Here is a 14167-nt window from a genome sequence, read left to right on the forward strand (position 1 = left end):
CAATCAATTTAGTGTTAAATTACACTTATTTAAACTAAAATTCACTAAGTATAATTAAGTATAATAACAATGATCCTAGGTTATGATTGTTCTTAGTCACTCATCCTGTCATGTTTCTTGTTTCCAATCTTTCCACTTTGTTTTTGCAGGCAATGTGGTTGATGTTACAACAGGAAACACCAGAAGATTTTGTAATTGCTACGGGTGAAACTCATAGTGTGAGGGAGTTTGTGGAGGCTGCATTTAATCATATCGGGAAGAAAATTGTATGGGAAGGAAAAGGAGAAGCTGAAGTTGGCAAGGAGGAAGATACTGGAATAGTCAGAGTTAAAGTGAATCCTAAATATTTTCGGCCTACGGAAGTGGTAAGTTACTGATTCTTTGTTTCTTTTTCTATGTATTTGAAGTCTTTGAGTTTATAGATAATGCTTTAATTTCTAAAGCAGTGTGATGTAATTAGCATTTTGGTCCTTCTCTTCTTTATCCACTAGGTTAATCTAGAAGTTCAGCCTTTGGTTAGTGATGATATTGTTATAGCAGTATATCTGTCCATTCAGAAGAACATTCTAGTTCTCATTTTGTCCCTTTTCCCACGATATTCATTAGCCCTTTCAAGATGGAAAAGGTAAAAGCTATAGGAAGTGCAAGGTACATCTAGGCATTAACTTGAAGAAATGTAAGATTTTATTTATCAGTTTCACTTTTATAATGAACTCAAGAAGTGAAAATAAAATAGCTCTCAATTACAGGCTTACCTTTCTTTCCTTTACATCATCACCATCATCATCATTTTCCAGCTCAAGTTTCCCAGGCGTGGTGTACAAGCCCTCGCCACGTCTTCTTGTCAAAGGATAGTTTCTGTTCCTCTATGTCCTCCCACTTGACATTCCTCTTACTGAACTCCGAATTTACTGTGTCTATCCATCGATTCCTTGGTCTCCCTACAGGCCTCTCCCGTTTCACTCCTCTGTCAAAGTAATTCCTTGCTGTTCTCGTTCTATCCATTCTCATAATATGTCCAAACCATTGTAGCCTGCATCTTCGTAAGAGCTGAGTAACAGGTATTTTGATGCCAGCCTCCTTCCTGTTTGCTTCATTTCTAATCTTGTCTTTCCTGGTCTTTTGGTTCATTGTTCTGATGAATTTAATTTCTATGTTCCAGTAGCAATAACCTTGTTATGTAGGGTACAAGTTTTGAGTCCATAGGTGAGAAATGGAATGAAGTAGGTATGAAACATGGTCAGTTCTTCTTTCTGGGGTATTTTATCATCTCAGAGTAGATTTCTCACTGAAAATAAAATTGAGAAACTTTTTTAAGTCCTGTTAAGGTGCTCCGAGGTAACTGCGTCATGATTTTACAACATAACCTCCAGTTATCTTCATAAAACTGTAATTTAGGACAAGAAACAAGCAATTTCTTTATTTAGCAATAAACAGTCCAACATATTACATACCGTTTAATGCAAGTCTTTGACATTATATATTTTTTATATATGTTGTCGTTGGAGTCATCAGTCCATAGGCTGTTTTGATGCAGCTCTCCATGCCACCCTATCCTGTGCTAACCTTTTCATTTCTACGTAACTACTGCATCCGACATCTGCTCTAATCTGCTTGTCATATTCATACTTTGGTCTACCCATACTGTTCTTACCACCTACACTTCCTTCAAAAACCAACTGAACAAGTCCTGGGTGTCTTAAGATGTGTCCTATCATTCTATCTCTTCTTTTCGTCAAATTTAGCCAAATCGATCTCCTCTCGTCAATTCGATTCAGTATCTCTTCATTTGTGATTCGATATATCCATTTCACCTTCAGCATTCGTCTGTAACACCACATTTCAAAGGCTTCTATTCTATTTCTTTCTGAGCTAGTTATTGTCCATGTTTCACTTCCATACAATGCCACGCTCCACACGAAAGTCTTCAAAAACATCTTTCTAATTCCTATATCAATGTTTGAAGTGAGCAAATTTCTTTTCTTAAGAAAGCTCTTCTTTGCTTGTGCTAATCTGCATTCTATGTCCTCCTTACTTCTGCCATCATTAGTTATTTTAGTACCCAAGTAACAATATTCATCTATTTCCTTTAAGACTTCATATCCTAATTTAATATTTCCTGTGCAACATCTGCCTACGTTCGACTGCACTCCATTACTTTTGCTTTGGACTTATTTATTTTCATCTTGTACTCCTTACCCAAGACTTCGTCCATACCATTCAGCAGCTTCTCGAGATCTTCTGCAGTCTCAGATAAAATAACAATATCATCGGCAAATCTCAAGATTTATTTCCTCTCCTTGGATTGTGATTCTCTTTCCAAATTCCTCTTTGATTTCCTTTACTGCCTGTTCTATGTAAACATTGAAACGGACCGGGGGGGGGGGGGGGGGGGGGTGGACACGCTGCAGCCTTGCCTTACTCCATTCTGGATTGCTGCTTCTTTTTCAAAGCCCTCGATTCTTATCTCTGCAGACTGATTTTTATACAGATTGTAGATAATTCTTTGTTCTCGGTATCTGATCCCATTCACCTTCAGAATCTTAAATAGCTTGGTCCAATCAACATTATTGAATGCCTTTTCTAGATCTACAAATGCCACATACGTGGGCTTGTCCTTGATTCGATCCTCTAAGATCAGACGTAAAGTCAGGATTGCTTCACGTGTTCCTACATTTCTTCTGAAGTCAAATTGATCTTCTCTCAACTCAGCTTCAACTTGTTTTTCCATTCTTCTGTAATTAATACATGTTAAAATTTTGCAGGCATGGGATACTAAACTAATGGTGCGATAGTTTTCACTCCTGTCAGCACCGGCTTTTTTGGAAATAGGTATAACAACATTCTGCCAAAAATCGGATGGGACTTGTTTCCTACATCTTACACACTAAATGGAATAACCTTGCCATGCTGGTTTCTCCTAAGGCAGTCAGTAATTCAGAGGGAATGCCATCAATTCCAGGTGCTTGTTCCTATTTAGGTCGCTCTGTCAAACTCTGACCTCAAAATTGGGTCTCCCATTTCATCAGCATCAACAGCCTCTTCTTGTTCCAGAACCAAATTATCTACATCTTTACCTTGATACAACTGTTGGATATGTTCCTTTCATCTTTCTGCTTTGTCTTCTTTCCCTAGAAGTGGCTTTCCATATGAGCTCTTAATATTCATACACCTAAATTTCCTTTCTTCAAAGGTTTCCTTGATTTTCCTGTATCTTTCCTAGGACCATACAACTTTCGACATCCTTGCACTTCTCCTTCAGCCAGTCTTCCTTAGCTACCGTGCACTTTCTATCCACTTCATTCTTTAATCGCCTGTATTCTTTTCTGTCCTCTTCATTTCTAGCAGTCTTGTATTTTCGTCGTTCATCAATCAGGTCTAGTATCCCCCGAGTTATCCACTGATTCTTCGTTGATCTTTTCTTCCTTCCTAACATTTCTTCAGCAGCCCTGCTGACTTTATTTTTCATGACTATCCACTCTTCCTCTGTTGTGTTTCCTTCAGCCTTTTCATTTAGTCCTTTTGCAACATGTTCCTTGAAACAATCCCTCACACTCTTTTCTTTCAACTTGTCTAGATCCCATCTTTTTGCATTCTCTCCTTTCTTCAATTTCTTCAACTTCAGATGGCATTTCATGACCAACAAGTTGTGGTCAGAGTCCACGTCTGCTTCTGGGAAAGTTTTGCAATCCAACACCTGGTTTCTGAATCTCTACCTAATCATAATGATGTCTGTTTGATACTTTCCAGGTCTCCAGGTCCCGTCCACGTATAAAGCCATTGTTTGTGGTGTTTGAACCAAGTATTGGCAGGGACTAAATTATGATCAGTGCAGAATTCAACCAGCCGACTTCCTCTTTCGTTCCTTTGTCCCAATCCGAATTCTCCTACTGTATTACCTTCTCTTCCTTGGCCTACCACTGCATTCCAGTCTCCCATTACAATTAGATTCTCATCACCTTTTACATATTGTATTAAATCTTCTATCTCTTCATATGTTCTTTCGATTTCCTCATCATCCGCTGAGCTAGTAGGCATATAGACCTGCACTATTATGGTGGGCATTGGTTTGGTGTCTATCTTGATAACAATAAGTTTTTCACTATGCTGGTTGTAGTAGCTTACCCGCTGCCCTATTTTCTTATTTATTGTTAAACCAACTCCTGCATTTCCTCTGTTCGATTTTGTGTTGATAATTTGGTAGTCGCCTGACCAAAAATCCTGTTCTTCCTGCCAGTGTACTTCACTTATACCAACTACATCTAACTTTAGTCTGTCCATCTCCCTTTTCAGATTCTCTAATCTACCACAACGATACAAACTTCTAACATTCCACGCTCCAACTCGCAGAATGACAGTATCCATCTTCCTGATGATCGCCCCCTCTCGTGTAGTCCCCACCCGGAGATCTGAATGGGGGACTAGTTTACCTCCGGAATATTTTACTCAGGGGGAAGCCATTATCAGTACATCATTCATACAGAGAGAGCTGCATGTCCGCAGGAGTTAGTTACGGCTGTAGTTTCCCGTTGCTTGCAGCCGTGTAGCAGTATCAACACAGCTAAGCTATGTTGAGTATTATTACAAGGCCATATCAGTCAATCATCCAGACTGCCGCCCTTGCAACTACTGAAAGGCTGCTACCCCCCTTTTGATGAACCATTCCTTAGTCTGGTCTCGCAACAGATACCCATCCGACATGGTTGCAGTTGCGGCTCGGCTATCTGCTTCATTGGGACATGCAAGCCTCCCCACTGCGGCAAGGTCATATGGTTCGCAGGGGAGGTTTTATACATATATATTTTAAAAATTCTCTATTGGCCCCGTTGCCCCGTGAATGCAGGCTGACTGGACCACCCCAGGCTATATTCTATAAGAGTACTGCAGCAAATGTCTGGGGTAGGTGGACCTATTGTTCTACATTTGTTTGATCAGCAGTTTGTTTGTTTTAAGTACACATTCTGGCCATTGTATCAGGACCCTAATAAGGGCATTTTAAAAAAAAAGGGCAAAGAAAAATATCCAAATAATAAAAAAGTAATATATATTTATAATTGTATTCAAAGTCTTACCAAGAAATCACAAAAAATTCAAAGAAATTACAATCCTTTCTTACCGTGAAATTACCAAATATGACAAGAAAAGGAAAAATAAAACAAATAAATTAATAAAGTAATTAAGCCTGATTAAAATAAATTTGAGTTTAAACAATTACTATTTGAGTCCTCATACATTAAGGAAAACTTAGTGGATGCTAGTTAGATCACCGAGGTCTGCTGCAAAACTAATCATATCATTAAATTGAGTGGAACTACTTGTTATCATTTGTGGGAGTTTCCGTACGATGTCAAACTCTCTAATGTAGAATTCTTCATTGGTTTCTCTGAATTTCATTGACCGCAAATGTCTTTTATAAAAAAAAGAATCATGTAGCCTTCATTCTCTTTCTTTAAAACCTTTGCTTCATATAATCTGAAGCTGTTGTAAAACACTCCAGGTTCAAGTGTAATTCTATCTTCCTCCACATACTCTGAGAAGCTTTCGAGGTAGTCTTCTTCATTTTCTTGGATAGCATAAGCATCACAGTCATTTTCACTAGAAGAGTCTAAATGAATTTCTTGTGATTTCGATTTTCCTTTTCCTTCCTTTCCTTTTTACTCAGAACTTTTCTCTTTTCTTGCTTCCTTAATTGTAATTTTTTTATTAGACTTCATGAAATATCTTGTACGCAACAAGAAGTCTTGACAGCATGACAGGACTTGATATAACAAGATTTTACCAAAGCAAAATTAAAAAACAAACAAAAACATATTAGGCTACATGGTAGTTTATTTTGCTTGTTATACATTATTGGGGTACCCCCAATGGGATGGCCCAGTTACCTCTTTTTTTGAAAATTTTCTGGGGTAACTGGACCACCATGCCAGACAGACAAGCAGCTCAGGAGTGGTTATCATATTTATAGATGAAACTATTCATTATGTTTATGCCTAACTGGTAATAAAGAAACAGATATTTACCAAGAAATGGTGGAAGCCCATAAAACATTTGAAAACACAACGTTGTTTCAGAAAAAATCTCATTAAAAATTATTGAACCTCTTAGAACCACAAAATGGCTCCAAATGAAGTAATGACTGTTGTTCTAGAAAGAAACGAAGAAGATGAAGGTGTGCCAACTGAATAATATTATAATTCCCACAAATATGGATGTGAATAACCCCTGGCCCAGTTAGCCCCTGGGCCCAGAAACCCAGGAGCACGTTAAGTATTTCCTGGTTTATTGTGTTATCTTTTGAAATTATACTTCCAAGGAATTTTTTCATAACATAGATAATATACCCTCAGATTGCTAATAATGTTTTTAGGTCCTTACAGGAAGGAAAAATGTCTCTCTCAATCGAAGGAAACTGTGATATTTTGAATTTTTTAGGATATTCTCTTGGGGGATCCCAGCAAAGCTTATGCCAAGTTTGGATGGAAGCCAAAAGTAACCTTCAAGGTATGTACTTACTCTTTGTCTGGAATGTATAGTAGAGGAGGAGAATTGTAATACAATCAAACCTCTCTTCTGCGGACACCGTCAGTTCCATAGAAAAACGTCTGTTACAGGATATGTCCGCTGAAACAAGATTGTAAAAATTAATCAAGCATTTTAACGGCAAAGAACATCAACCTTATATATAAGCATATATCATTATTTTGATTATTCTAAATCATTTCTAATTAAATATTTACATGGGAAATATTAGAAGTCATTTTACAGGTTTTACAAACATTACAGCTTCGGGAAGTAATAATTCAGTTTTGTCTGTGTAAATTTAGCACATTTTTTCTATACTGTGTCATTCTGGTAGAGGAAATAATGTCTGTCAAATGGTTCCATTTTGTTATCCCTGTACTTGTGATCCAGCATGACACACAAATTCTTCATCAGTTGAAGAATCTTTAGTCCCTGCTTCATTGACAGGACACTTCTTATGAATCTTATGTCTCACTATCATCATCTCTTTTCGTTCTTGGTTTATGCTCTGTAAAATTAAAAATATTCAAAATTCTCCTTTTGTACAACTATTGGAGGCTGCTACATATAGCTAGAAATATTTACGAATTGCAATGAATTAAATTAAGGCCAAAGATTTAGGTTGAAAGAATGAAAAACTGTTAGATATTACACAAGAAAATAATGAATGATAAGCTGAGGTGCAGGCAAACATACCTTACAATACATGCAACACACAGTTAAGTTGATAACACAGAAAGCTTACCGTAGAATTGATCCTGAAGTCGAGACTGCCAGTCACCTTCTAGATTGGCACAGCAAGGAATATTCTCTCCTTTGGTGTCAGTATCATACATCAATCCAGCTGCCATAGCTAAAGTCTGAAGTTCATTGGATTCATTTTGAACCTCTACCTTTGTTCTTCAGCTATAGAAACGGTGATGCCGCATTTTGCAGGAAATTTCCTGATTGTGGTTTTGCTGATTTCATTCCATCATGCCTTGTCCATGAAACTATTCCACCGACATTGATCTTCTTCATTAAATGAAAAGCTGAGTCTTCATCCATCTGTGCCACTAATGACCTTTAGAACCCTCTTGCAATAGCCTAATTTGAATGCTTGAATGATTTCTTGATCAAGTACCTAAAGATGAGAAGTGGTATTGGATAGAAGGAACAAGAGTTGTACATTTGAAAATTTTCTAGATGACGTGTAACATTATCTAGCATCAAAATCATGTTACGGGGTTCCTAGCCTTCATCTTGGAATTGAAACCTAGGAGCCATTTCTTGAATACTGCTGATGCCATCCATGCCTTTTTATTTACATGCCATTCAACACCTGGGTCTCAAGGATTTACAGTTTTTATTACTGGAATTTCCTTTTCGCCAAATGTGTGTTACAACAAAACATGAAGCGATTCTTTAAACTTTTTCTCACCCTTGCAACTTACATTTGGAAAAGTTAGTGACTTCTTTGGGCTCTCACTAAAGAACAGAACAGTCTTATCAACATTGAAAATGTCTTTCAGTTCATAATATTCTTTAATGTGTCTGTTAACCTATCTTTCCAGCCCACTACATCAGTTACTGATATCATCACTACCTTCTCCACAGACTGTTTTGAAAGTGACATTGTGATATGAGGTTTTCTAAAACAATCTAGCTATACATTGCTAGCTACAAAATTCTCAACTTTCAGCTTATTTACGATTTTTTGCACGTTTTATTCGTAACATTGGCCCATTCACACACAGTTTCATCACTCGTGTACTCTTAAACCCTTCATGTACTGCAACATTCACGTCTATAGAAACTGACTTCCACTTTCTTTTCACTCCTTGGTTCCTGTTTTCCTGTGTTTTCTTCACAATTGGATGGTATTATGTATTAAATGGCTAAGTGTCAATTTTTTTGAAATTGAGATTTTAGCACCATCTAGTGTGTATGGTCTGGAACTGCAGATTTCTTGTACACTAATATACTTTATTACAATCATAACTCTTAATATTAGAAATATCTAGGCACCATCCCTTTAATTTTGGGTTAAGAGTTTTACATCTATCGGCTATGAGACGAAACTGTGAAGCTATTCTTACAAATACCATATAGAGGATGGTTGCCCAGTTGTACGTCCTCTTAAAACAATAATCGCCACCATCGCTTACAAGCACCATAATGAGTTCTGCATGGAATGGATAAGCATCACTTCATTGTCCCTTAGATTCTCAGACTCTAGTGTTATGCTCCAAAAGATTTGTTCTCTGTTGCTATCTTTAATCTCACAGGAAAGTGTTCTGAGAGTATGAGAGTATATTTGCATCATGGCAAGCAGAGCGCAGAAAATTATTTTGCTTCTGAATAAGAAGAAGAATCATCCTGAGGATGAGTACAGTGTAAGTCTTCAAGGGTACTTTCTATTTGTAATACACGGTAACCAACAGTGCCTTTTATCATGCAATATCCAGAATTGTTACTGATGCTTTTTCATCATGTCTTGGTCATTAAGATAACCCTATTGAGCAGACTACAATAGTACAGATTTTCTATTCCTAGCAGAAAATGTCCAAATATAAACATTGATTTATTAAGCAATTATTTGCAATGTTAAATGCAATAGGTGAGCTAAAGTTGCGCAGTATTATTTTATTTACAAGGAATACTTGTTAATGACACTAGAATTGTGCAGGATCACTCCAGTAATTCAGGTTTGGACACCTTTATGCAAGAAGCTGTTTTGACTGATCTAACTCCTCTACAAACTGTTAGTGACAGTAATTGTTATGTACTGTATTCCCAGTACTTTATTCCTAAACTGAAAATAATACTTCAGCTCAGTTGTCCTTTGAGGCAGGTATTTTATCGTTATTTCATACGACTGATTATTATTCAGAACAGTCGAGTCCTGAAGTGCACAGCTATTTATCTCATGATGTTTTGGAGACATTGAAAGCACCCGTTAAGTTCCAACAGAGATTATATTCACCAGCAGATTACATGGAAGTAATGAGGAAATGCCGCAAGAACAAACTTACTATGGAGGAAATGAAAAAGAGGATTGTAAGGGCATTTCCTCTATTGAGAAATAATTAATAAATAGGAAGAAAGACATCAATGGCAGTGTGGTAAGGTGGTTGAAAACACCGTAGCCAATAAAGTTAAGTTCATGGAAAAGGTGTTTGCTTTTTGTAAACACATGGCCTCGGTTAGAAAAAGAAAGACTACAGATATCATATTTAATGTTGAATTATGTTCTGTAATTAGCCTGTGGTTTAAATGTTCATCAGAATATTATTGTTGAATGCAACATGTGATATTATTATATTATGTTGTAGGTTAAAATTAAACCTAAGAAATTTGTATAAATGTGTGTTTTCAGTTTATATTCTTAAGGGTCCTACATTTTTCTTGAATATCCTACATTTTAATGTCATCTGTCGTCCTTTCTGAAAATGCTATCTGGTCACCCTGTTCTCATTACTTTTGTATGGGAATTCTGTGATAGCTTTTATTTTATTCCCCTCTGCTGACAAGATCGTGTATTGGTATGCTGTGTATATGTGACCCCGACTAGGAAATAGACCCTTAATTCAAATAATATGGTACTCTCTTTTTGTTTGATTTTGATTCAGAATTAAATTTTGAACATTTGAAAAAGTTTGTTGTTTTAGGTAATAAATTGATCATTTTATACCAATTTAAAGTTAATATTACAAAACTGATAGTTTCAGGGAAAATGCCTGTAAAGTTAAGCTATATTAATCATTAAATATTTTACAAATTATTAGGAGATTTTTGTTGGAGTTTTCAAACAATTCAGTTGGTTTTACAAATTGTATAACATTTAATACTTTCACATCATAATAATAATTTTTCTTTTTTTGCGAGGGATTGTGGAAAATCTTACATGAGACACTCGTGAAGGGTCCACACTCCACAAATGTGTGGGATTCTTACCCACTAAAAACCACACAGCCATTTTTTCACGATGTTTGTTTCTACCACGGAACTGCTCTCGCATTACTTCAGGGCAGTGTCGTGCTTTTAGTCATTCAGATCTCTTCTTCCTTCATTCATCTTTCATTGATGTTCAAAAGCATCCAGATCCCTCTTCTTCTGGCGCAGGATACTTTCCACATATTCTGTCACCCTATCCCAAGATTCCTGATTCCTCAGCATCACAAACACAATATTATCTGGTGTCAGTACTTCGAGTTCAGCTTACACAATACTTCTTTCTGTCAACCAATGATCGTACACAAAGAAAGTATGTAGGACGTCATCTATATCACGGCAGTAAATGCATTTTGGACGGCTGGCTATGTTCAATTTATGCAAAAATTTACGGAAGTATCCATGCCCTGTTAGAAGCTGAGTCATCATCATCATTAGTCGTTGTGCTCATTGCTGAGCGTCGTGACCTCATAACTCCATCATTTCCGTGTTGCAAGCTTGACAAGATGTCTCCATCCCGAGCGGTTTTCACATTTCGTTAATATGATCTGAAGTGGTAGCCCAGTGATCTTCTTTGCCTGATCTATCCATCTGCTTGCTGTTCTTCCTCATGGTCTACTGTCTTCAATTTTGCCTTGTAAAATTATCTTTTCTAAGTTCTCTCCATCTCGTCTTAGAATGTGGTCGAGGAACTGGAGGTAACGCTCACTCACACGGGAAGATAGGCGTTTCTTGATGCAGAGTTCGTCCAGAATGGAAACATTAGTTCTTCTTTCTGTCCAGGGTACACGTAGCATTCTCCGCCAACACCACATCTCAAAGGCATCAATGCGTTTTTTGTCTTTAGCATTCACGGTCCAGGTCTCACACCTACCAATACGCTGGCTGGTGCCAGCGTATTGGTAGGTGTGCTGGGTACCAACTGATGAGCCCACCCTAGCACACGAGGGCGAAACGCTGGCAACCAAGAATGAGTTAGCTGGAAAATTTATAATGTCCAATAACGGACCATTTATATTGGTATTATAAATTTACTCATTCAGGACAAATATTTCAGATTCCCTATGGGAATCAACATCTATATCATCTGATGGCCAAGCAGGCATCAATTTTTGATAATGAGACAAAGTCTCTTAGTGCATTGGCACTGCCGGTGGCTCTAGTTAGCCTACGCAGTGGCCTCCACGGTATGCACTAGCCAGCGTATTGGTAGGTGTGCTAGGTACCAACTGATGAGCCCACCCTAGCACACGAGGGCGAAACGCTGGCAACCAAGAATGAGTTACCTAGAAAATTTATAATGTCCAATAACGGACCATTTATATTGGTATTATAAATTTACTCATTCAGGACAAATATTTCAGATTCCCTATGGGAATCAACATCTATATCATCTGATGGCCAAGCAGGCATCAATTTTTGATAATAAGACAAAGTCTCTTAGTGCATTGGCACTGCCGGTGGCTCTAGTTAGCCTATGCAGTGGCCTCCACGGTATGCACTAGCCAGCATATTGGTAGGTGTGCTAGGTACCAACTGATGAGCCCACCCTAGCACACGAGGGCGAAACGGTGGCAACCAAGAATGAGTTAGCTGGAAAATTTATAATGTCCAATAACGGACCATTTATATTGGTATTATAAATTTACTCATTCAGGACATATATTTCAGATTCCCTATGGGAATCAACATCTATATCACCAGGTCTCACAGCCGTACAAAAAGACGGAGACCACTAGTGATTCTACCAAGCACATCTTCGTGGCTTTTGATATTGCCCGGTTCTGCCAGATCTCAGTAAGTTGCAGCACGACCTAAGACAATACGTCTTTTTACCTCTTTATCAGAGCTTCCCATGTCATTGATGATAGACCCCAAGTATACAAATTCCTTAACTATATCCAAGTCCTTTAGGCATCCCGTAAGTTGGATTTGACCTTGCCGATCAACTACCATTAGTTTGGTCTTTTTGATATTTATCTCTAGACCATACTGAAGACTAGTGTTCTTCACCCTTGTAAGCAGGTCATTAAGTTCCTCTTCACTACCAGCAATGAGGGAAGTGTCATCTGCAAAGCGCAGGTTATTAATTTTTCTGCCACCAATCGAGATTCCACTATTCCAGCCATTGAGAGCTCTTCTGATGACCCACTCTGCATAGATGTTGTAGAGTTGAGGTGATAATATACAACCTTGCCTTACTCTATTTGTCACATTGAAAATGCCTGAGAGATCACCATCCACCTTTATGGTTGCTGCATGGTTTTTATACAGACTTTTCAGTAACGATATTAAATGCAGTGGAACCCCAAATTCCTTTAGCACCTCCTACAACTTATCCCACATAACACAATCAAAGGCCTTTTTGTAGTCCAGGAAGCAAATAAAGGCAGGGACACAAAACTCGCGACATTTCTCAATTATTGCATGATATTATCCTCATTTTTCCATATTGAAATTCAGTTAAAGTAGAACAATAAAAGTTTGATTTCCACCTATTCAATACTTTACAAGCAATTACAAAATTAGGATCTCATCCTTATTTTATTGCTAAATTATTAAAAACATAGGACATGTTTCGTTCAATTGTTGAACATCTTCAGCTACATACATTTTTAACAAGGTCAAAATCGGTAATACTATTCTAATAACCTGCAACTATTGTTTATTGCTAACAGATTTAATCATAATAACTATTAAAATACTTTTGAATATAAAACATTATATATTACGTCATCATTGTTAAAACAATATTACTATTTGTAGTGTTTGATATTTTAAAAATCTTGTTCTAAATTTGAATACAATGTCATAAGTTAGTCAGATATAAATAACTTTACAATCTGTTTGATTTTGTTGATTTTCTTAAAACTATCAGTTGGATACACATTAAAATTTTTTTGCTAACTGGCGCGAGCATTACTACATCTTGTACTTTATGAATATAAAATCTTAGTGCTCTCTCAAAACAGTTGAGTTTGGTTGTGACTAATAATCTTTTCATCCATAAATTAACAAAGTGAAGCACACTGTTGATTATTATTTATTCATTTGTCTTAATTCAAATCTTTAATGTAAAATTGTTCAAATTCGCGACTTGCTTTTAAACTTTACCGGTGCGGAGCAATTCTTCAAAACTTTATCATGAACTCTGTCAAATGGTGACAGTCCAGTTATGATGATAAGTAATTAGTAACTTACTCAAATTTTACGAAAGCAAGTTTGTTGACATCTCTGTAACAGGAAAATAATTTTGTTAAATAATGTTAGATGGTATTAAAAGTTGAAGAAGCTAATGTTGAAGGATCAGCACTTACCCTTTCTACTTCTGCCTGTATTTACATTTGTGCACTCAACTGTTTGACGACTACTTGTGCTCCTCGTGTTGTATATGTGTCTCCGTATCTGCGGGGTATTGGGAGGGGAGGTAACAGAGGGCGGCGTTCTAGCGAATGACGTGATTCTTGGAGGGGAATGTTCAGAATTTGTGTGGAGGGGTGTTTGTATATTCATAGATTGACTGTTATTGTTATTCAGGATAAAATTGTTTGTCAGTTTTGTATTATTGAGTTTGAATGTTTGTGTTAACTTCGGAATTTGTTCTATTAATGGGTTTTTGATTTCTATTTCGTCGTTCAGGTTTTTATCTTTATTGAAGTATTTGTCTAGGTAAATATGTATGTTCTCCAGCTCATTCATTAATTTTCCTTTA

The 14167-nt window shown here is 37.0% G+C and overlaps 1 protein-coding gene across 1 annotated transcript in view; it reads left to right on the forward strand.

Annotated features, from left to right (window-relative positions):
- The window catches only part of Gmd (GDP-mannose 4,6 dehydratase), a 110609-nt gene that overhangs the window by 82788 nt on the left and 13654 nt on the right, over positions 1-14167 (forward strand). Inside the window, exons 5-6 of the mRNA XM_067146523.2 lie at positions 150-365; positions 6433-6501. Of these exons, the coding sequence (XP_067002624.1) occupies positions 150-365; positions 6433-6501 (285 nt within the window). The remainder of the gene's footprint in view (positions 1-149; positions 366-6432; positions 6502-14167) is intronic.

Source organism: Anabrus simplex, chromosome 4, assembly GCF_040414725.1.
Source record: "Anabrus simplex isolate iqAnaSimp1 chromosome 4, ASM4041472v1, whole genome shotgun sequence".
Taxonomy (NCBI): domain Eukaryota; kingdom Metazoa; phylum Arthropoda; class Insecta; order Orthoptera; family Tettigoniidae; genus Anabrus; species Anabrus simplex.